This window comes from Phascolarctos cinereus, unplaced genomic scaffold, assembly GCF_003287225.1.
Source record: "Phascolarctos cinereus isolate Bilbo 61053 unplaced genomic scaffold, phaCin_HiC Scaffold_4;HRSCAF=312, whole genome shotgun sequence".
Classification (NCBI taxonomy): Eukaryota; Metazoa; Chordata; class Mammalia; order Diprotodontia; family Phascolarctidae; genus Phascolarctos; species Phascolarctos cinereus.
The window spans coordinates 139041789-139067474 of NW_027555847.1; the positions used below are offsets into that span (position 1 = coordinate 139041789).

General features: G+C 39.8%; 1 protein-coding gene across 1 annotated transcript in view; it reads right to left on the minus strand.

The window, feature by feature from the left end:
• Positions 1-2313: 2313 nt before the first annotated feature.
• TNRC6A (trinucleotide repeat containing adaptor 6A) overlaps positions 2314-25686 on the minus strand; it is a 128071-nt gene continuing 104698 nt past the window's right edge. Inside the window, 12 exon segments of the mRNA XM_078152649.1 lie at positions 2314-4275; positions 4472-4611; positions 5269-5339; positions 6184-6261; positions 6997-7218; positions 7697-7804; positions 9570-9710; positions 14482-14640; positions 20367-20498; positions 22686-22896; positions 23198-23275; positions 23377-23505. Of these exon segments, the coding sequence (XP_078008775.1) occupies positions 3900-4275; positions 4472-4611; positions 5269-5339; positions 6184-6261; positions 6997-7218; positions 7697-7804; positions 9570-9710; positions 14482-14640; positions 20367-20498; positions 22686-22896; positions 23198-23275; positions 23377-23505 (1845 nt within the window). The 3' untranslated portion in view covers positions 2314-3899.

Consider the following 25686-nt stretch of genomic DNA (forward strand, 5'->3'; position numbering starts at 1 on the left):
CAACTGATTTCTTTTCCCTCATTTTATACATTTAATTAGTTAAGTTCTGTAAATTATACTTTGGCAGTCCCCTATTTGTGCTTTCCACTGCTAGTGTCAGACTGTCACAGTCTGAGAGGGTATTTTGGCTTGACCTCCCTCCTTCCCAACCGCCTTTTACATAGGTGCCAAATTAATCTTCTAATTTGAAGGAATGATCACTGCCTTTCTGAAACTCAAAAGCTAACAGAGGTACATCCTGTTGCCTACTGGATAAAATATAAACTTATCCTGGTATTTATGGCTTTTCACATTCTGCCTCCAACCTACCTGTTTAGCCTTACTTCATAATACAAGTATTCTATATTACAGCCAAACTGGGTTACTAGCTGTTCGACAATCTTGTCCTGTCCATTCTTCACATTCTCCCAACTTATTCTGTTCCTTCCTGCTTTTCCTTATGATTAAAATTACTTCACGCTTCTGCCTGTTGAAAACCTCCTCTTTCATGAGGTCTTTTTTTATCTTCCCAGCTAAAAAGTAATCTAGCCCAACTCTCATTTTATTGGTAAGGAAACTGAGGCCCAGAGAGATTAAGTGATTTGCCTAAACCAGGGGTGGGGAACCTGTGGGCCTTGAGGCCACATGTGGCCCTCTATGTCCTCAAGTGTGGCTCTTTGACTGAATCCAGACTTCACAGAACAAATCTCCTTAATAAAAGGATTTGTTCTGTAAAACTTGGACTCAGTCAAAAGGCCACACCTGAGGACCTAGAAAACCACACATGGCCTCACCCCTGACTAGTCCGATTCCCTTATTGATAAGGAAATCAAGACCAAGAGAGATGTGTTTTGCCCAAGCATCAGTGTTGGGGTCTTAGTCACTTCCAATCTAGTTTCCTCATATACTTCTAGTTAGCTACTCAATTCACCCAACTAAGTAAGCCTTCCCTTCATCCCCTGCTCCAACAGTACTCTACTTAGTATCTCTAAATACTAAACACTTAGCTCAACCATCTTATCTTAACTGCATCATCAGACTAGCTAATCATTCTACCTCCACAATGCATCGGGCGAGTGCACACACATACACAGTTCAAATTTTATACAGGGTGTCCCAAGAGTCTGAATGGAGTTTTAAGCTGTTAAATCCATTAAGCTTTAATAAAAGCTTAAAACTGCACTCAGACTCTTGGGACATCCTGTATACACACAGTTGTTCATCAGAATTTTTCATTCTCTCCACCACCACCCCTCTGCCATGTTTTTCTTTGTCACATCTTTAACACCATAAGTCAATGGAGAAATCTCTATCTCATAAAAGAGATTACTGAATACTAAAAGTAAACACCACCTTTGCCATTCTTAAAATCAACTACATTTTATTTTCACACAACAGGCTCAAACTTCCTAAACACTTGGAATAATACAATTAATGCAATGATTAATTCACAATTAAAAGTCAATTCAAAACCCCAAGTATCAACTGATATAACCCCCCAAATGTTTCTGAACCCAGATTTTCCAAAGTCAGTTTAGGTTTTGGAAAATTAGTCAGTATGGACGTAGTTACAGATTAAGTGTGTTGAGAAGCAAAGTTTTCATTGTTGTCCAACCAATGTTAATTAACACTTGAAAAGTTGAAAGTAATGCAAAACAGTTTGAACAGGCAGCCAGTGGCATACAGGCATATTTCACATAAGGTTGCTTGATAACATCATAAATACACTATAAACAAACCCTACTGTAAAGTCTGTACTAACAACAAATTGGCTGGTTCTTCAAGACTGGCAATGGGATTGGTCTAAGCTAATTGGTCTAACCTGTAACTGTTTCAGGTACTGTTTTTTCACAGAACAAATACTGACATTTAAGTGGGGTATGCCCACACACAAGACATGCTCACTATAGTTAAGTCATTGTGAAAAAGGCCAGTTAAATGTGATGTGTTAGTTCATTATCTTTATGTAACTAAGGTAAAACAATTTAGCACTACTGTATTTCTCCATATAATGAACTTGTTTTTCAAAATGCTCTCCCAGTTTGCAAAATACCTTGCTTAGGTGCCAGGAGGGCTCAAATGGTAGTGGTGGTTGTAGGGAAGTAGGAGGGTTTTGGATGGGAAGGAAGAGTGAATGGCAGTTTTTGATAGCTGTCCACTATTTCTGAGAGACTGTGGCTATTTTAAAGTTGAGATCAGATGTTCAGGTTGGATGAACATTCCATTTTTGTCATTTGGTCCCTTTTGAAGAACCCAAAGCTCTAACTGCAACTAGAGCAAATAAAATTTTCCTTGTATACCATCCCACAGTAACACAAAAGAGAGACAGATAAGTGCTGAGCAGCCAGAATGTCATGATTTATTAATATCTGAAGAAATTTCATAATTCAAACACAACCAACCTGTACATTTTACAATCACATTCTATTTGTAAACAGTTAAAAGCCACTGACTTCTTTTGCATCTTGGGACACAGACATTTAGGATCAAGGCAATGATATGATGGTGAATTCTGCACTGTTAAAAATTTTTTTATCCTTGTTTAGTCTCTTTGCACTGACTAAGCAAGCATTCATTATAACACCGTTTGTGGCAAAAAAAAAAAAGAAATAAGATGTAACTCGTAACTTTTGCAACAACGCTTTGAACATTTAAAATTTTCCTTTATACAACAAACGATTCTGTAAGCCCAAAAGCTTGGTTACAGGTGCATAGTTACTGAACTCGGCTTTAAGGTACGTACAACAGTCAAATGTTAACACAGTCACAGGAGAGCAGAAACAGAGCCACTTGATGGGGTTACAAAAACTGTAATAACTACCGAATGTTAGCAAACCATCCTCACTCACTAATAAAAAGACAGCATCGGAAAGCGTATGTCAAACTCCAGCTTGAAGCATTATTTTTTGGCAGAGAAAAGTCTTACAGAGCAGTAAGTAGTATCAGTGCTAAAAGTTGGGTTTTTTTTCCTATAAGAAACTACAAGGAGTTTTTACTAGGGAACTGGTTTTCCTGAGAACCATGCTCTTTGATTTAGGAGATAAGGATAGAAAACAAAAGAACACGGCCGAACGCTGCTCCTTATTCCCAGAGATAGAAAGCATCTTATCATCCTCCATTCTTTTTTTGTTTGTTTTTTAAAATTTTTTTTTAAGTGATGGAAGAGTAAACATTTTCCTCAATAAACAAAAAACAAAATTCTGTAAACAAGAGGACCCGACGCTGGGACCCTCAAAACAAAATGGAAAGCCTATTGAAAGTGCAGAACCCTCCTGGCTCGCAGGCTGGGTTGCAAGTCACAGCTGTGGCCACAGTTTTTCAAACTGTGTAGCGAAAATTCTTTAGTTTACACGCGAAAAAAAACAAAAACAAAAACAAAAACTGGTGCAATACTTTAATTAATAATCCTAAGTCAGCATCATATCTGGATCTTTAAACTCCACAATACCACAATAAGGTAGGCAAACAGCAAGGCCTAGTAGAGCGCACACTGTTTGTTCATGTTCCTTGAGTAAACATCTACACTTGAACCGCTGTACCCCCACATTGCCGATTAACGGAGAGAACAGCATTCAGTGCAACGTTGAAAAAGCTCATACTCCAACATTATATTCAGCAAAAAAATGCAAAAAAAAAAAATTCAAAGAATACACATGATGAATATACACAAATGAGCTCATCTGAAGCAGTTTAATATGTATAGCACTATCTGGAAGTGTAAATATATACTTTTTCACATTATAATGTTGGCCTGCATGATTCAAGTATTCAAACTGATATGTTTTGGGCTAAAACAAAGTGGAAAATGTGCAGAACGTAACTGTTTCCACAGGTGACCCCTGGCTGTAGGTGGGAAAGTCCAAATTAGTGCTGCTTTGTTATATCTTGAGGTCACAGTTCATTAGCTGAAACTGCCAAAGTTACATGGACTCTCCACCTCCACCTAGGTGGTCAACAGAAAGGAAAGCGTTGATGGGGGATGGGCTGCTAATTCCCCTGGTGTCACTGCTGTTTGGGGTCCCCCACAGGCTTGTGGAATAATTTGGGGTCCCCCAGAGTGAAGTGCCATGAAGGTCTCCACTGCTAGTTCCCGACAGCCCAGCACCATTCCAGTGATTTAGATCATTGCGGTTGGAGAATGAATGGGAACTGTCAATGGATCCCAGTCGGCTCTGGCTGGACCCCAAAGGCTGCCAGCCAGGAGAGGGAGTCAGAGACTGGCCTTGTGCAAAGAAACGACTAATCTCCTCTTCACTGGCAAACTCAGCAAGAATAGTAGTGTTCCCCAATACACACCTGGGGAAGAAGAACACAAGGTACAGTTATGTTCTGGACTGTTTGACACACATAACCCTCTAGCAAGGGCAGTCATCATAACAATCAATGATTCTGACCTCTGTATAGGATCCAAAACTACCCACTCTCACATCACCCCCTCCCTAGCACTAGGAAATCATCCAAGTCATCCAAGTACAGAAATGCTCCAACTTACATGTGCAGAGATTTTTGTGCCTTCACTACCTCTTCTTTTGAACTGTAACGGACCAATGCATTACCATGTGGGAGGTTCAGATGGAATGTTATGAGAGGACCATGCTGCATGCACAGAGTACGCAGGGTGGAGCCATCAATCTACAAAAAGCAAATGAGACAGCATTAACAGCAAAGTGTGCTCTGTGGAAGCTGTCCCATAGCGTGTGTGCAAGTGGAGGAAGTCACCTCTGATCCCACCCATTACTTTAAGGAACACTGGCTCCCCATCTTACCCAGATCCTGCTTTGACTACTCAGTGAGTACCAGCTCCTCCTCAACTCTCTAAATCTTTGGGTAAAATGTCTGTGGTCTTGAACACTCTGTAGTTCCATACCGATAGAATTATCATCTTTGCTCCTTTCCCTGGGGGAAAATGTACATGCTTGTGTGCATGTGTGTGTGTCTCCCAAAGCTCTAAGCGTCTGAACCAGGGCCTTAATTAGGTCAGATGACACTCCAGGGATGGGAGTCTCTATCTACTTTGTGTGAAGTACTATGCTAGGTGCTAGAGAGAGAGTGTAGAACCTTTACATAAAATATGGTCTCTGTCCTTATGTCATATAGTCATCCTAGGGAGATACAGCACCACACAAGTAACTAACTGGCTTACATCCTGAGCCCCAACTCTGTACTTGCAGCCTGCTACAAGTTCTATGCTCAGAGACTAGTAACTGGCCAGGTTAATCCAAGAACTGTGAACCTTGTCATCATGGGGCTGCTCTTTTGTGGCTTCTCTGTGATGTGTTGTGTTCTTACCTGAGGCGTAAGATTTTTTAGAACAAGCCAATTTGTTATTCTCCCTGAGCTGCTCTCACCCCAGCTTGAACCTAAATAGGAGTAAGAACAAAGAAATGACTAGCATAGTTCTTTAGTTGCATGAAATGACACCAAAACAGGCCACATTCAGGGAGTGACAACCCAGATTGTGGATTATCTAGAGTAAACCACTCAGACACTCAGTCAACATTTGTGAGGACGGTGAACTCCCTAACAGTAGGTATCAAAGTATTTCCAGAGATGCAGAGAAAGCTAAGATACTTAGACATCTAAGTAGCTTTCTGGCCACTTAACTGGTTGCTAATATAGGAGGAGGAAGGTGGTGGCAGAGAACAAATTATGCCCAGACCAATACTACAACTTCCATGTGGAATCAATCCTGTAAAGGACAGAGTACGCTATATGTGGTCGAGGAACACTCAAAGACAGTTGCTACTTGAATAAATGACTCCTATGGTAGCTGTATGTTTGGTTCCACACTACTAGATGGGCATCTTATCATTTTTAGAGTAAAAACCTCTGTCACCATTTTATGATGTCTACTTCAATTTCTTCATCAAGGAAGAATACTCTGGCTCAATAGTGGCATTTTTAAAGAAACTTTCAAAGGAGAAAAGTGCCAGGAGATCTGGACTCCAGTAATCCTGGCCACTGGCAGCTATATCTTTCTAGGCAAGAATCTCAAAGATGCTGAGGCTAGGGGCAGATTAAGAATTGGATACTTAATTCTTCATCAAATTTCAAAGAGAAAAATAACACTAGGAAATATGGTATTACTGCAGGTCATCTACTACAACTACATGTTTTGATCAAAGGAAAAATGACAAAGTCAACAAAAACAAAACAAAACAAAAAACCAATAACCCGTATCGCCTGGAAGATTATGACATGCACCTGGACCGGCAGCCCATCGAATTAGTCCATCAATATGTGTATCTTGGGCAGGCGTTGCAGATGGATAATGAGCTGGGTCTGGAATTGAACAGGAAGAAATGGGGCTGGATTGCTTCTGGGAAATAGGGCATTGCTTTCAATGATGCTAAACCGTGATAGTGCAAAAGCCCACTTTAACACCAATATTCTACAGGTGATATAGTATGGCACGAATCATGGAATACTACAACCTCATAAAACTCAAAACTACAAATGATCCAAAGGATAATGCAAAGATTCATAGGTTAAGTTGCAACATATTAATGATGATGAGCACAAGATGTGATACAACACATCAATGATATGCACTGCCACAAAAGAAGATCTATCATTCACATAATTAATATAAAAAACACAACAGATGGATAGTCTAAGTGTTACTGTTGCACCCCCAAGAAAAATTGCACAGGATGAAAGGTGTGGTGGGACAATGCGATGACAGATTTTTCAAAGTATCACAGAAGTTTAGAGCCCCATGGAACCAATTAGATGATGGTAATGATAACAATTCATATTATCATTTATAAAGCACTGTCCTTACAACACTTTTAGGCAGGTAGTATAATCTACATTTTACCAATGAGAAAACAGGTTCAGAATGGGTAATACTCTCAAGATTACATAGCTAGTTAAGTCTCAGTGCTATAACTTGAACCCAGATCTTCTAACTAACTCTTATGTTCTTTCTATTACTTGTAATAGAAATTCTATTACAATATTCTATTACTTGTTAGTTTTTCACCATGGAGACCACACAAAATTCCTTAATCTTACCTGGGGTGTATCTGGCATCAGAACTTCCCCATCCTCCACCTATACGAAGCGGGGAATTATCCCATGTAGACAAAGGGGCCTTCTGACCAGTTAATCCCGGTGGTGGGCGGGACGGAGCAGTGATGTTTTTAGGTGGCAAAGGGACCTTCCACAGCTCATGAGCCAGAGAGGTGTTAGTGACTGAACCAGGAGACCATGTTGATTTGGAATCACTGTTTCTGGCTACTCAGGGGAAAAAAAGGTAAAGAAAAATGATACCAGAAAACAGGAAATCCAAAAACATTTGATCACTATGTACAACATTTGTTGGTTTTTATTTGGACGTAGGTTTAAGACTTCTGTATAGGAGATGCTACGATAGCCCAATTTAGTAAATATAGCCCAATACCACATTCAATAGGTTTTAAAAGGAACAGTTTACTTTGGGAATGGTGACTGAGCACTGAACAGTGCTAAACAACAAGGCTAACATATAGGAGGAAAAGTATAGGTAGTGCATGTCAATTTCCACTTAACTGTACACGGAAGAAAAGAATCCACTTACCCATTTTTCAATGGAACTAAAAGGCTTTTGGAAAAGACAACATATAACACTTTAGACACAAGGGAATGAATAAAGGGGAGGTCAACAAAAGTGTTGCAAATGACTGACTGGTCAAACCTTCTTTTCTTTTGTCAAACCCTGGGCTAGAGGGGATACCTGAAGTGCTTTGTGCTGTACTGCTGAGGGAAACATTGTAGTTGGAGGCACGAATGGATGACCAGGCACTAGTTGAAGGCAGCGTGGTGTTCAGAGATGAGGATGACCCTGAATTGAAGGGAACGTTCGAGTTAGTTCAGGACACGTTAACACATTGTATGGCACTTTACTAGAAAGGGGGAATTCCATGAAACTGAAATAGACAAACATGATAGAACAGGAGACAGGATATAGTCCATGTCATTGCCATAACAAACTGTAACTTTAGACAACTCACTTCCCTCCTATAGGACCAGGCTGGGATCTCCCGGGTATCTGTGTGGCATTACCATTCTGACTATGCACCTAACTGATGTTCTTAGAAAGCTCTCTTGCAAATTAGTCTTAGATTGGCGAGAACATACCTGTCTATGCTGCCTTTTTTCAGGAGTCGGTCAAGCAGCAGTGGTTTTATAGTTAAAACTTTCACAATTAAAAAGGGAAGACAAATTTCCTTTCCTAGAATGCCCTGCCCCACCTCTCACCATTAGACCTTCTTCCCAATAAAGAGAAATGCATCACTTCTGAGCTAGCTGCTTCTTCTTTTCCATTCTTTTGTTGATAGAACAAAACAACAAGAAAACCTCTTTAACTTCCATAATCTGCCTTCTATCTCCACTAGAATCTTTAATCTTTAAGATTACTCATGACCTTGTTCCCTCTTCTAAGAAGTTTCTTCCCTTGGCTTCTCTAACAACACTCTGTTTCTATCCTGTAGTGAAGCACCATACTGTAGAAAAAGCAATGGTCTTTTTGATTATTAGAAGACCTGGTTTTGACTGGCATACCCTCAGTGTCAGTCCCCATTTTGATTGGGAGGGAGCACTGACACAAACACATTCCAACAAGATATGGATAACAGCTCTCCTTAAAGCGGGTATATAATTTTGGCCAGGAAGCCTTAGGGTCATCTGTTCTAAGAAAGGCTCTGTGACACAATGAAAACACTCAATTTGGGAGTTAGAAAGTCTTTGTTCAAGTCTCAGTTCTACCACTTATTATTTCTGTGACTGTAGGCAAGCTGCTTTACTTATTTTCCTCATCTGTGAAATAAGGAAAGTGTTTTGTAAACTGTAAAATGCAACAGAAATGTTATTCTTATTATTAATAAGGCCCATTCTTAGCTTTAAAATTTCACTTGTTAAAACTTCATTTTTTACATCATTTTGAAGACAACTTAGTATAGTTCTTTTATTCTATTACCCTGGGTAAGTCACTTCATCTCTGTTTGTCTCAGTTTCCTCATCTGTAAAATGGGGATAATTAACAGCACTCACCTCCCAGGGTGGTTGTGAAGAACCAATGGGAGAATAATTCTTAAGTGTTCTGCACAGTGCCTGGCACCTAGTAAGCACTATATATGTGCCATCTAGCTTATCTACTGCTTTATGACAGCGTGAAGGAGCTTTAAATCTTCAGGACTGAATGAAGGAATTGAAACAAGGGAAATGCTTTGGTCTATCTGTTTTGTTTGAAGTCCCTACAGAAGGGTCCTTAACTTGTTTTGTCAGTCTGGTGAAACTGGTGGTGAGGCCCTTCTCAGAATAACAGTTTCTTTTTTGGCTAGGCAATGGGGTTAAGTGACTTGCCCAGGGTCACAAAGCTAGTATGTGTTATGTGTCTGAGGTGGGGTTTGAACTCAGATCCTCCTGACTTCAAGGCCAGAGCTCCATCCACTGTACCACCTAGCTGCCCCTTTTGTTTCTTTTTCAAGTGGAGTGTGCCAATGAGGTACGATTTTTGCTGTCACCAACCCATACCAATTCTGATTCATCCCCAAATTAGGTACCCCAAGTATCACCATAAATTTTAACTTTTTGTACTACCTACTTACCACTGTTCCTGTCCCTGAGGTGGTCAACTTCCCGCACAGTATTAATTGAAAGATTGTTTATGACACTGCCAGGAGTGACGTAAGGGTCAGTTTCAGGGTCAATGTTTGGATAACCTTTCCATGGTTCACCAGGGCGAAATTCTATAAAGAAAAATCAGAAAATATTTAAAAGCTTAATCATTACTCCACTGTCTACAATGAAAATAAGAATTTCTACTCACGCAGTTATGCAAACTGCAAAAATTCCTCAGGATATATTTCTAGATTCTAATTAATATCTTAAAATAACCAGTGATTCAACACAGGTAATACTGAATTATTTCATTTAGAAAGGGCTGAAGTGCCTTCCCCCCCAAACATTCTATCTAGAGGAAGAGTGGGAGAACTTCTATTCCTCCCTCTGATTTTGTTTACCTGAAAAACTGAAGGTGGTTTAAATGCATTAGATGACATTTGATTAAAATTTGTTCCCCTTTGATTTATATACCAAATAGCATACATATGAGAGGTTTGAGGTTACGCTAAATTTTAGGCAGACGGTGAGTGATGAAATATTTTAAAATGGATTAATTTGGTAATATTGCAGTGGGCTCCACTATAACAGAAAGAGCACTAGATTTGAAGCCAGAGTGCCAGTGACCTTGGACAAGTTACTTTATTTATCTATTTTGTTTCCTCGTTAACAAAATGAGGGTATTAGACTAGAAATCTGTAGGGTCTCTTAAATGCTCCAAATCAGTGATTTCTCTCAGTGTGGTATGAGGATCCCCTGAGGTCTCTGAGACTCCTTATCAGGGAACCTGCGAAGTCAATACTATTTTCAAAATAATACTAAGATGTTTTAATTTCTAATACAATAAATATTGAGAGATATAACCCACATCAAGCAAAACTCTTTGGAGAAGTGTCTTTAGTAATTTTTAAGAGTACAAATGTGTCCTAAGCCCCAAAAGTTTGGGAACTGCTGCTCTAAATTCTTTGGTGCTACCAAAAAAAAAATCATAGAACAAAAAACACATTTCATTTATATTTTGAAAAAGCAAGATTTGAAGGCAGGTTAAAAAAGAAAGAAGCACATCATCCTAAGAGGTCATACCTATATTAGAAACACATGCTACATATTACCTAGAATCACTGCAAATATTATCAAATTAATACAATGACATTCATTTATTCACCAAGCATTTATTAAGACTGTACTAGGTACTAAGCACTGGCAATAAAAGACCGGACATAAAAGAAAAGTTCCTTCCCTCAAGGAATTTCCATTCTATTGGAGGAAAACTAAATGTGTACCTGTAAGTAAATACAGGATTTATACAAAGTAATTTTGAGGCTGTTTGAGGGGAGGAAACTAACAACTAGAGGAATCAAGAAAGGCCTAACTGGGCTGGGGGGTGGGGTGGGAAGAAGGTGGTGTCCTCTGAGCTGAGGTAAAAGTATGTTATAGGCACAGAAGATACCACGGACAAAGGCACCGAGATGGGAGATGGGATGTTGCACAACAGGAATGGCAAGTGGGTTAGTTTGGTTTAAACATAACAATGCACGACGAGGAATAATGTATAATAAACCTGGAGAAGTAAGCTATAACGAGACTGTGAAGGGATTTAAATGCCAATAGGAGTTTGCATTTTATATTAGAGGCAACAGGGAACTGATGGAGCTCCCTGACCAGGGCTGGCCATTCAGACCTGGGCTTTAGGAATATGAATCTGGCAACTGTGTAGAGGGTAGACTGGAGAGGGAAGAGATTTGAATCGGGAGGTCAATGAGTCACAGTGAGAGGCAAGCACCAGAACAAGGCTGGTGACTGAGTAGAGAGAAGGGAAATAACAAGACTCGGCATGTGATTAGACAGGGAAGAGAGAGAAAATTGTCAAGGATGACTCCAGTACTGAGCAGCTATATGACTGCAATGACAGTGATGCTCTCAATCTAGGTAGAAAAATAATAAGCTTGGTATTAGATATGTTGAGTCTGAGGTGTTAAATGGGCAGCTGAGGATGTGGGATGAGAAGGTGGGACTAGAGATACGTAGATTTTGGAGTCATCTATCCAGAGATGATCATTTATCCCATGGAAGCTGATGAGGTAGGACCTAAAAATGAGAAAGAGAAAGATAAGAGTGTGCAAGGTAGGGCCCTAGATTCCTCCAACCTTACTGAGTGGATATGGATAACAATCCTGCAAAGGAGAAGAATGGTCAGACAGACAAGTAGGAATTGAGCTAAGAAAAGTAATGTTATGAATAAAAAATATCCATGAGGAGTGTATGTTCCAACGCATCAAAGGTTAAAGAGATGTCAAGAAGGAGAAGAATGAGGAAAGGCCATTAGATTAAAGAACTAAGAGGCTGAGCTTTGTAAAGAGCAACAATTCTCCTGGAGAAAGGACTTCCAATTTAGTGGAAGTAAAGTTGTAGGGAGTTGAGAAAAGACTTCGAGGTAAGTAAATGAGGCAGCAAACACAGGTGGTTATTTCCAGTAATTTGGGTTACAAAAAGTAGGTAGGGCACAGGACAACAGCTTGAGGAGATGGACAGTCAAATGAAAGTTTTTAAGGGCCGCTAGGTGGCACAGTGAATAGGGCTCTGGCTTTGGAGTCAGGAGGACCTGAGTTCAAATCTGGCTTCTGACACTTAAGAGACACTTAACAGACACTTACTAGCTGTGTGACCCCGGGCAAGTCACTTAATTCCAACTGCCTCAACAAAAACAAAACAAAACAAAAAACAAAACAAAACAAAACAAACAAAAATGGTCTTAAGGACAGGTGAGAACTGAGTATGTCTGTAGACAGCAGAGAAGGAGCTGGTGTTCAAGCAAGAGACTGAAGATTAGAAAGAAGGGATGTTTGGGGAGGAGTAGGGACTGCATCAGAGAGTAGGGCAAAGGAGGAGGGAAGGAAGAAAAGTGGGAGAGGAAAGCTTGAAGACAGAAAATAGAATCTGGAATAGCTGCTACTGGAAGTGGAGGATAGAGATCAGTGAAAGAAGAGTAAAATGACTACTTTACAGCAATGAGGGCCCAGCTGATATTAGCATCAATCTGAAGCGGTGTAGTTGTGCGGCTTCCTCCAAGGCCATTTAACAGGATCAGAGGAAGTGGGTGACTTGGGTTATTCAGGGTTGGGTTCTGGTAAAGTTATGAATGACCAATGATAGGATAAAGAGGCAAGAGCTTTGAGAGTAGAAAACAGTGTATAGTTGAACTGGTACATAAAGGAACTGGTTAACTAGATGGTGAAGACTGGGAAGAGTGAAGCCAGTACAGGGATGACAGCCTGGAAGAACAGTGGAGAATGGAGTAGTTAGAAGTCACTATATGGACAAAGAATAGGTTTAGGAAGAATGAGGAATAGGAAGAGATGAAACGGTAAGAGATCACAGTTTAGAAAGGATGTCAAAGTTCATGATAAAGGAAGTGTCTTGTCTTTTTTTTTTTTCTTTTTGGGTAAGCAGTTGGGGTTAAGTGACTTGTCCAGAGTCACACAGCTAGTATGTGTTATGTGTCTGAGGTGGGGTTTGAACTCAGGTCCTCCTGACTCCAGGGTCGCTACTCTATCCCCTGCGCCACCTAGCTGCCCCAGGAAGTGCAGTTCTTCTGGGTAATGGTGATCACGATCAAGGCAATTGGGTGGCATAGTGAGAAGAGGGCCTGGGGTAAGAAAGACCTCAGTTCAAATTCAGCCTCAGACACTTCTTAGCTGTGCAATCCTGGGCAAGTCACTTAGCCCTTGTTTGTGTCAGTTTCCTCATCTGAAATAAGTGTGTATAATAAGAGCACCTACCTCCCAGGATTGTTGTGAGGATCAAATGAGATAATATTCGTAAAAGAGCTTAGACAGTACCTTAGACAGTAGGCACTTAAGAAACGACTGTTTCCTTCTTTCTTTGAAGGGTGTAACCATGTCTGCATGGCAGAGGTGGAGTGAAAGTAGAGGTCATGAGAGGTGGAGGTGCTTGAGAGAACACACACAGACACACAGACACACACACACACACAGACACACACACACATATATATATATATGTGTATATATATACATATATATATAGATAGATATAGATATAGAGATATATATATATATATATATATAGATACAGATATATAGCTAGCTAGCTAGCTATACACACACACACATACACAAACACACAAAGATACACATCTATATCTGTATATAAATGGTACACACACACCCCCCAACACTCAAATATATATATCTTTGAAGTCTCCATGTATAAGGGGGAGGAGGGTTAGGATGGAGATAAAGATTGTCAGACAGGTATTGAACTCCTTGAGAAAGCAAGGAGAATGACCTGAGGGTTGGTAAAGAACTGCCAGCGAGTCAGGATGACAGAGTGGTATGTTGAGAGGAGGCAAACTTCAACAGAGAGGTTCCTGGGCGGTGGCAGGGAAGGGAGGGTCTCAAAGTGGGGATCAAGGATGGTCACGCCTCCTCTTAGTTCAGTGTATTGAGACAGATGAGAAAAGGTACATTAAGTACTAAAGACGATGACTGGAGATGCAGATGCCAAACTTCCGTGAGTGTTTGAAGACAGAAGGTACATGAGAGGAAAACATTTAAGGAGGAGGAAAATTTCATCTGTAGTGACTCAAAAGGGCAAAAATAGAAGAGGCAGAGAGAGTTGGATTGTGACTTTGGAGGTAGATGTGAGAAAGGAGACAGGTAGCAGGGGAGTGAGAGTGGTCTTCGCTTAGTTATTCTGCATCACTGGTCTTGGACAGGAAAAATTTATTTGCTATAAGTAATAACAAATAACTTTCAAGATTACAAACCTGAAGAGTACTGAGTTACCATTTCTAAGTGTATTTCAATAGTGATGAGGGCATACTCTTCATAACAAAAAAAAAGCAAAAACAAAAAACCCAAACAGTTCAGTGTTTACCTGGTGGCCAGTTAACACTGCTAGAGCCATTAGGCGATTTGGCACGTGGCCAGCCATCCCCAATTGAACCAGGAGGACTGGCTGGTGAATTACTGCTGTTCATAAATTCATATGGAACAAATGGAGACTCTTCCAGCCTAAAACCACTTGAAATAGCACCTAAAAAAGAAAACAAAATTTTTTTCTCCTAAGTGAACAATTACTCAATTTGTGAAGTATTAATCAATTTTTATCATATATAATTTATAAAATACCCAAGAAAACTTTCTACAAATGTACTTTTTGAACAGAAGTGACAAAATAACCGCACATATATCCCCAAGTCTCACATGGGATACACATGCAATTTTAAGCTATGAAGGCCTAAAAAGTTATTAAAGCTTAAAACTACACTAAAACTCTTGAGACATCCTGAATGCTAGAAAGGCATATAAGGTATAACTTAACCATAACGATTATTTAACCAAAAATGGAATGTACTGTCTCTTGAGTTTGCTGAGTAATGAAGGCGTTATGTTAGAAGAAATGATGAAAAGGATCAGTTCAGAAATATAGAATGAAGTAAGAAGAACCAGGAGAATATTTTATAAAACAACACTTAAAAACAAACCACTATGAAAGACTTGTACATGTTGTATGTCTTCAGTTCAATATGAGATCCCTGAAGGGCAGAGACTTTTACATTTGACTCTTTTTTATTCCCAATGCAGTAAGCACAGTGCCCTTACATACAATAGGTACTTAATAAAGGCTCACTGAACTAGAAATTGTTCTTCTGTGAACATTTTGTGACATTTTGAGTTTTGATGGCTTAGCTCCCTTTGAAGGAAAAATGCCTTTTGCCCCCAGCAACAAGAAATACTCATAGCTTAATCCTGACTCCAAATTAACTGGCTGAAATGGAAGTCTAGGGATATGGTCAGGAACAGCAAAGCAGAAAACTGAGGCATAGTATGCCTGGTTATGGCTTCAATCTCCCCTGGTGAGAACTGACTTTAGAGTAAGCTATATGATATAAGGAACCAAAAACACTTGTGATAAAGGATGTTTTAAAAGAAACTGCATATATGCCTATTTGAAAGAAATACATGCTCACACCTAAAATTCTGGGACATACGTATATATATATATATATCTCTGTGTGTGTGTATATACGTGTGTGTATATATGTATATATTCATTCTATTCTTTTTGGGACAAAGAAAATTCTAATAATAAAGCAATTCAAAACTTCTACTTGTTGCAAAGAAAAGGGGGAGCTTTGGAACCAAGAGGCAGCTAACGGTGATGGGGTGCTTGGGTGCTTGTGTTTGGACCCCAATTTCTCTCTAGCTTCAGAAACACTATCCCTGACAATTTCTCCCCAGCCCAAGGACACTGTACCTAGCAATTACAATCATGAGTGGGCCCCAGCAAGACCCTTATGTCTCTCCTTGGTGCAGTTACAAATAGCACCTGAAGGAATTATTAGTTTGAACTGGCTTTGCACTGGGTCATAAAGACACTCTTACCCACTGGACTATCTATACTACTGCCCTGCCTCATTATCTACATCCTGGGCTCCTCATTAACTGTATTCTAGACTTAAGACATATGTGTACTCCCTACACCTATCTTGTCAAACAAGACATTGATTGGTGGCAGACTGGACAACTCTCAGTTGTCCCTGACCACTAGTTACCTTAGTGACGTAGCAGGCCTAAAAATCACATCTCCATGAAGCCCCCCTCGTGGGCTTTTCCTAGTGAACTCTGGGTAAAACGCCTGCACAGTAGGTACAAGAAATGCATGTTCTTTTAAGAACTGACCACTCCTTAACCACTCCTTAATCCCAACCTGAATCCCCTAGTTAGCATATTTGGCACACGTTTTACTGTATTTTATCCCATATAAACTTTAACTGTACCACTCTAAGGTTGCAGGATCCTTAAGAATCCTTGCCCGCTGAAAAGCATAACAATAAACTTTTTGCCACCTTGACTTAAAGAATGCTTGAATCTGTGAATTCATTCCAGATGACCCATGGTGTACTTCAGTCTTTGAGGGGTCACAACCTCTCATACCGCAACAATGGGATTTTAGGCTTAAAACCATACCATAGTTATACATATGAGAAAACATTAGGAAGAGCTTATCTGTTGAGGTTATTTTAAGCATGGAAATCAGATTATGAATTCCCCTTGCCTCCTGGGTAGAAGAAACAAGAGTGGAGGAATGGCCCTATTCTATCCCATTCTTCTGCTCTACCTCAAGAACATTCTGAGTAGTTTTTATACGAAAACTCTCTGAATTCAGACTGGTATGAATGAGTCACTTCAGCTAATTTGCCCCTAAAAACCCATTCTGGTTGGTGATAATAGATGCTGGAAGGCACTACCCTGTGTCACTGAATTGGGGGATTTTGTAATGAACAAGAGAATCAACATTTCATTAAAGTTGTTCCAAAGGAATTTTTGTAAATAAACTTTGAAATATAAACCTTAAGAACACCCCTTTGATAAAAGGAAAAAAATTTACCCCCTCACAATAAAGCAATTATCCAAGAGCCATCAACCTGGCATCTGGGCAATTATGCTGATAAAATGATTATTAATTTAGTTTAGTAGCTTGCATACTTTTAATAAGCATATTTAGTCTTATGTGTTTAACAAGCAAGCTTGCCTACATGCTAAATTTATCCATATTGCTCTTTAAGTAGCATGAATTATATAGAAATGATCATTTGTTGACCACAGCAGCATGGTGTTAACATTAATTTGTGTGACCTTAAGAATTACCCTTTAGCTTATTGCAATTCTAAGTGTTGTGATTTTTATATCGTAGCCTTTGTATATCAAAATTCAAGTTGATGTTGTCTACAGACCTCTGGGACACTCCTTTTCCTTCCTCTATGAATTCAGTACTTGGCTCACAATCTTTCTTTCCTTCCCAACTCATGTCTTCAAACCAGGGGACATCAGCATAGTTGCTGATATGCACACACTCTAAACTCCTAATTCTTCAACTTACTCATTTCCTATAACTTTGTCCTCCATTCCACACACAACCACACACAAAGATGGTCATACCCTTCATCTTGCCATCACCCATAAATGCACCACACTTCCATGTTCATGACCTTTGAAAAGACCTTATCTAATCACAATCTATTAGCTTTCCTCTTCTTTCTCTGCTTCCCAATGCTTTAAAAACCCTGCTCTTTGTCTACACTGTGACCTCCAGTACTTCAAATGCTCCATTCTCTCTTAGGTCATCACCTCTACACTAGCTACATTTTCCTCCTTTCCCCATTTTGACCCCTTGGTGAATCAGTTCAATTCTATGCTGTCCTCCTGAGTTCCTTTTCCCCTTATCATATCACTGATTGCATCCTGCCAAGCCTCAGCCTTGGATCATTCCCCAAATCGGCCAACTTTGCTCCTGTGCACGTGGGGCTGAATGAAGGTGGAGAAAATAACAACCTTGCTATTTGGACCACTACTAATTTGTTACATAACGTCAATTGGGTCTTTACTGCTGCTAGGAAATCCTTTATACTTTCCTGCTCTTCACAGCAGCTCTTCCAAACCTTTTCATCCCTCCTCAAACCTACTAGGTTTCCCCTTCCCTCTACCTTCTCAGTTGAGATCCTTGTCTCATATTTTGCTGAAATAACTGAGGCCATTTACTGAGTGCCACCCCTCCCTTTTCTCCTGCTCATCTCCTATCTCCAAGATTCCTTCTGCTATTATTTCCTCTTTTACCCTTGTCTCACATGATGAGGGGACCCTTCTCCTTCCCAAGGCCAACCCCTCTACATTCACAAGTGATCCTATTCCTCTCTCTCTTTTTTTTTTTAAAAGGCAATTGGGGTTAAGTGACTTGCCCACAGTCACAGAGCTAGTAAGTGTGTTAAGTATTTGGTCTGAGGCTGGATTTGAACTCATGTCCTCCTGACTTCAGGGCCGGTGCTCTATCCACTGCACCACTTAGCTGCCCCTCTCCAACCTCTCTTCTCCAGCAGACTGGTCCCTTCATCAGTCTGTCCCTGTCTATTGGCTACTCTCTGTTGCCTACAAACATGCTCGTGGCTCCTCCATCCTCAAGAACTCTCACTTCATCCATTCACCACCGCCAATTACTGTCCCATATCTTACGTCTTTAGGGACTAAATTCCTTGAGAAGGCAATCTACAACGAGTGCCTCTACTTTCTCTCCTCTCACTTTCTTAATTCTCTTCGATCTGGCTTCCAACCTCACCATTCAACTAAACCGTTCTCTCCAAAGCTACCAATGATTACTTACTGGCCAAATCCAGGGGCCTTTTCTTTTTTTTCGCTAGGCAATGGGGTTAAGTGACTTGTCTAGGGTGACACAGCCAGTAAGTGTCAAGTGTCTGAGGCCAGATTTGAACTCAGGTCCTCCTGACTCCATGGCTGGTGCTCTACTCACTGCACCACCTAGTTGCCTATCCTGCCCCCTTCAGTGGCCTTTTCTTAATCCTCATTCTTCTTTACCTTTCTGCTGCCTTTGACCCACTTCTTGATATTTTCTTTTCTCTATATTTTCATGACACTATTTTCTCCTGGTTGTCCCCATACCTATCTGACCCCTCCTCAATTTCCTTTGCTAGATCTTTATCTAGGTCATATCCACTAACTGTGGGTATCCTACAGGGCTCTGTCTTGGGCCCTCCCTTCTTCCTCTAAATTATTTCACTTGATCTCATCAGCTCCCATGATTTCAAGTATCATTTCTACACTGATGAATTCTCAAATCCACTTATCCAGCCCTAATCTCCCCACAGACCTCCAGTCTTGCATCTTCATCTGCCTGAACTCCTGTCCAATACTGAACTCCCTACTACCCCCTCTCCACACACATGTATTCTGTGACCCAGTGATACTGGCCTTCTAGCTGTTTTCTGAACAGGACACTCCATTTCTTGACTCTGGGAATTTTCAAAGGTTGTTCCTCATCAATGGAATTCTCTTATATATCATCTTCATTTTCTGGCCTCCTTCAAGTCCTAGCTAAAATTCCACCTTCTACAGGATGATTTTCTTAATCCCTCTAAATTCTAGTGTCTTTTCTCTTAATACTTATTTTCTATTTATCCTACACAGAGCTTGTTTGTACATAGTTGTCTCCATGTGATCTCCCCCATTAGACTGTAAGATCCTTGAGAGCAGACTTTTTTGTTCAGGGTGTGTGTGGGGGGGGAGGTATTCTCAGGGCTTGGCACAATGGCTGGCACACAGTAGGTGCTTGATAAATGTTTACTGACTCACTGATAGAGGTCAAGAAAACCAAAGAGACAAAGTACTGCGCTGAATTGTAAAAAAACATTCATAGCAATACACTGGGTGGTAGCAAAAACCTGGAAAAAACCGAGAACCCATTAACTAGGAAAAGACTGAAGAAACTGTGGAATACAAACATAATAAATATTATTGTGACATAACAAATGATGAGTATGAAAGCATTCAGAGAACCAATGGAAAAACTTGAATGAATGATGCAAACTAAGCTAAGCAGAAAAAGGAAAATAATGTATATGACTGCAGTGATGCAAATGTAAATTCTAAAATGAAGTCAAGCAATGCAATTGTAATGACTATCTTGTCTTTGACGAAGTGACAAAGAACACCACCTGCTTTTCACTGAAGAGATAAGGAATTATGGAGTAGAATGCCACATGGCACTTGTCAGAGACAGTTAGTGTTTGGTCAATTTAGTTTTGCAATTATCCTTGTCATGAGGCAAGGCCTAGTGGTGTTGTTGGGGTGGTCATATAAACAGAAAATGCAACAACAGGAAAGAGCGATGGGATAAACTTGAAAGTTTCGCTTAAAGTAACATCGGAATAATATCATTAAGTCAAAAGGCAACAATATATTTTATACCATGTTTGCTGGAATTTTGATCCAATGATGTGTTCACAGAAATGCTGTCCACTGTAGTCCATTTCCTCAGTCTTGACTGTGGCTCTTTAATACTGTTCATATCCATGTTTACATTCAAGTTTGAGTTCAAGCCTAAGATAATTTTCAAAAAAGATTTAACTTATAACAGTTAGGTTGACAGGAGAAAAACATGCTATTTAAAAAAATACATTTTTCATTAATTTCATGCTTTCACAATTGTCCTTAATTTTCCATAAATATGTTGTTTTTCAAATGTTATGGCGCAGCCCACAACTAGACATAAGCAAGGCAGTCACTGCAAACAGACTGGGCTCTCAGTTAAAGTCATGCAAAAATGCCAGAAAAAAGAGTCATGAGGAAGACCAAGTTACCCAACAGAGAGGGAAAGAGAAGAAATTTAAAAAAAAAAAGCCCAAATGAACATATATAACTAAATTAATTTCTGGTCCATTGCAAAAGGTTTCTAACCACCTCACTTAGCTATGTATTCATCAACAATTTCGAAGCTTTAATTATACTTATTAACACCTAAGAAATCTTTATATCTTCCTATGAATGTTTCTGATTTATGGTAAACCAGAACCTTTTTTTCAGTTTGCTTGTTTTACAAGGCTAAGTTATCAAGATTTTTATGTAACTCCTAAGTAAGACATAATTTTTTCAGGTACTTTTCATCTGTATTATATATTGCTGCACGCAAAGTTAACACTTTCATATTGCCTACTTGGTTAGATCATAGAATCATTTAAAAATTATTATTCCTGTTGTATTTAAAAATTCACCAATTTTTTCAGCTAGTAATAATACATGTGCCAAAACATAATTAGATTTGATGTTTATATGAGAATTTTGGTGTTTATATGAGTGTTGGGAAGGCTCCTTTGGCCAGGTAGAAGAATTCCATATACACAGACGAAAGCTCTCTCCAGAAAAGATGGTCACAAAGTAAAATTTCAAATAGAGCCTTATTACTCCACTGAATTACAAAACTGGAGATGAATATTATTCCCTCATGGTAGGAAATATCTGTTGCTAATAGTGCAAGCTATGCTACCATACTGTAAACTACTGTCCTTTCAGTTGGTGCTCATCTGCCACTGGAACAGTATTATTTCTTAAAGTTGTTTAAGCAAATGAATTATTTGCTCTTGCAGATAGCTACGCTGATAACCGACAAGGAAAATGCTACATTGGGAATGTAGTGTCTATGACGTCTCTAATAATCCCAAGTAGATAGCAGCTCTATTTCAATATAGTTCAAACTGAGGATTGTCAGAAACCCAACTGCAGAAGGGTCTGTCCACCTCTCCTCCCCCCAGCTACACCATGGAATGTGCTCTCACTAACAAAGCTGGAACTAACAAAGCTGGAATAGTAACAAACCCACATCAGAAGTTAAATGTCAAGAGATACAGGGAAAAAGCAAAATGAGGAGCACAAAAGGGATATAAAAGGAGCAATATTAAAAGGGACCTAAGAAAGGAGAAAATATACAAGCCTGGACTTTCCACTGGGGAAATTGGATAAAAGCCTAGAGACACAGGAAAAAGGGGGAGAAAAAAGACAGAAAGGCTATTGCATTAGATAATGGCATTCCCTTCCACCCATCCCAATTTCCTCATTTATAGTATCATTTAAAACATCATCTGTACTAGTAAAAGTCATCAATATACATGAAAATTTCCTAAGTTATTTAATGGTAAGATTTAAATACAATAAAAATCATCTTTTCCTACTATAACTTTTTTTTTTCAGTTCTTTTTTTTGGCTAGGCAATGGGGTTAAGTGACTTGCCCAGGGTCACAAAGTTAGTAAGTGTTATGTGTCTGAGGCCGGATTTGAACTCAGGTCCTCCTGAATCCAGAGCCAGTGCTCTATCCACTGCGCCACCTAGCTGCCCCTCCCTACTACTTCTTCAGTAGGGTACTACTCTCTCTGGCATACTGTTTCCAAGATTCTAATTTCAGCTTCACTCAGTTATTGTAATTAATCATATAATCTGCATCCTACCAAGAAAGAAGTATTAGAACTGATAGTTCAACTTAGAATTTGTCATTTTTTTAAAAGCATTTCAAACAGAAATGAATAATTTCAACTACTGAAATTACATCGTTGGAAAATTTCTTCCCTGAACAGTAATGAGGTGAACCTAGTAAAGGACTAGGGATGTTCTTAATAAAGGAACGACTAAAAAGATTATAGTCAATATTGTTCCCGAGAAAGGGAAAATCCAGGTTAATGGTAAGTGAGGAAGCTGTATATCAACCGACTATATGGGGCTAAACAGGAAAAACTTACCTATAGGGAAGTTGCTGAAAGCATTTATTGGCGATGGCCCTTTTTGCAGTTCAGGTGTAGTGTGGGGCATGACATTCTCAAGGAAAGACTTCATGGCAGGCTGATGGAGCGACTGTGGTTGAGATGGTGGAGTTTGCTGCTTCATCAACAGGCTTGGATCAAGCTGACGAGATTGTTGCATCATCTGCTGCTGCATACTAAGAGGTCGACCCTTACAACAACAACAAAAAAGATTAGCAATCTAAGGGGGGAAAAATCTTTAGGAAGAACTACTTATTAGTGTTTCCTTGCTAACTGCTTATTCCTGGTCAAGGGGGACTACATAATCACAAAGTGTACCAGCAATGTGATTTCTAGCAAAGGCTAGGCATTTAATACTTAGCTGCAGAATTATACAATTCCACTATCATTAAAACATTTGGACCACCTTGTTATACTGGATATGACATACTGCTTACTTAGAATGAGGAATGCTTTGATATTCAAGAGAAACTATTCAGGACAATAAATACCTGCTGCTCTTGCTGCTGTCGACCACCAGAAGGCATGCTTCTCTGATTCTGCACCTTTTGCTGCTGGGTCAACAATCGCTTGAGGTAAGAAAAAACATTTCACAGTATGTTTAAAAAATACTGAGTCCATTTAAATTGAACAAATTCTGCAAATGTGCAATGGCTATTATTTCACTTACTTGTAACTGGGAAATCTGAGAAAGCTGGTTTAACTGGGATAGCTGGCTCAACATGGCTACCTGTTGAGGGCCAAAGAGTGGACTCAGGCCACCGCTGTTTGGTGCATACTTCAGTAATGAGACTGGAACCTAAAAAATATCAAACTGGTAAATTAATGGTATTTTCCAATCCTGTTCAGAAATCCTTTCTAATTTTTTTTCTCATATAACTTCACCTGTCTTCTCCTTTCCTCCTGCTTCAGGGGGAAATATTGTCTTCTTTTTTCCAAGGCTAACATATTTATATATCCTTGTTATCGTCTCATTCTACATCTTATAGGACACTGCTCTTTTAATTAGCTACCTCCTACCCCCTTAAATCTTTAGCTGTTCCTATTCCATTGGCTTCCTGCACTCTATTTAAAAGCATGCTCCAGTCTTCTCATCCTAAAAACAAAACTTCTAAAAACTCACCTCATTCTCCTAATTCTGCAATCATCTTTTCCCTAATTCACTAGAGAGCTTCTTGAAAAAGTGTCTATACTAAAGCTTCCAATTTTTTTTTAGTACCCATTAGTTCCTCACCTCCCCAGTATCACTTTTGTCTCTATTCCACCGAACCTATCCTTTTGAAGGTCACCAATAATTTCCTACTAGTCAAATAAAATGTTTTTTTTTTCTGTTTTTCCCTTTCTGCTGCAATTGCTGTAAAACAGCACTTTTTTTCCTCAAAATCTTTTTTCATTGGCTTCTGAGATACTTCTCACACAGCAGTATCAAGCTCAAACAGAAGAGGATCCCTGAGGGCTGCAGACTGACTTAGAAAACCACAAATTAACATTATCTATGTTGTACTATATTTTCATTTATTTTGTTAAACATTTCCCAATTACATTTCAATCTAGTTTGGCTTCCTTCTAGTCTATCTTTTGAGTGACTCCTTGCCTCTTCCTACTTCCTGATTGTGCATTCTCCAGTGTCCAGGTCTTGACTTTCTTCTTTTCTTCCTCTGTGTGGATCTCTTTCAAGTCTATGTAGCCAGTTAATACTTCTCACCTAGCTGCAGACCTGCACCTCCACCTAAGTGATTTCTGGCACTTCAAACTAAATATGTCCAAAACAGAGGTCATTATTATTCCTCTAAAACCTTTTCTTCCTCTTTTGTTTTCCTCATTTCTGTCAATGGTGCTACCATCCTCTTAGTCACCAGGCAAGATACCCTAGTCTTCTTTTTTCTTTGGAATCCAATCAGTTGTTAAGTCCAAGGACATTCTTGTATTGGCCATGTCCTCTCAAGTTTTTGAAAGGACTAATGAAAGAGTTTTCTAACTGGTCCAAATGCCTGTAATCTTGGACCTATTCTAATCCACCATATACACTGTTGTAAAAGTAATTTTTCTAAAAGTATCCTAATTACCCTCTGAGTGAAAGATAGAAGGTGGCAAATCAGGTCACCACCATTACCTTGACCAATACCATCTCATTACTTCAGACCTTATAGGAGACAGCCCAGAACCCTGAAAGCCCAAGAGGCACAAGAATAGCAGCGTCTCTCAGATCACCAGACCAGTATCCAGTCCAACTACCACAGCCATTAAGGGGAGAAACAAATCATTGTGGAAAAGGGGTCAACCTTCCTTATCATCACCAGCAACAACTGCTAAACTGCTGACCAAATGCCACCATAAGGCAAATGGGCACAACAGCCCTGGCAGCACTGCCCCCCACCCTCACCCCAATGGTCCTACTTCCAGCCTAGCCTTCATATCTATCATCTAAAAAAGCAACTCTTGTGAAGAAGAGATTAGTCATCCGCACCAACTGCTGACCAATTGCCACTCGCTCACTGGGCATGCAGGCAAACCAGCCTTGCTGAAACATATGCCAGACAAATCAAATCTGCCACCACTAACACTGCTTGACCACCATCTTCCCTCAGACCCTGAAGGACATAGCCCAGGGCTCTGAACTCAAAAGACTTGGAAATGGCATGCTTCCAGGTTGGTGTCTGTAGCCATGATCCTGGGAGGCAAACCCTGTAGAGCTGTAGCCTGGTAACTGCCCCCTACAGGTGCTATGGTCACAGCTAAACCCAGGAAAGACAGGTCTTTCTACCAAAGTCACTGGCACTTTCAAATGGTTCAACATAAGAAACTTCTATTTTATCAGTGGAAACAAACATAAAGAAGAGGCATCACGATCTGCTTTGTCTCTGTATAGTAAGGTCATGGGACTGCTCCATCTGACTTACCACTGCAAGTTCCCTCAGGTATTCCCTGTCCCCTTAGAACATGAGCTCCTGGAGAGCCAGGTCTGCATAGCCTTCTATTT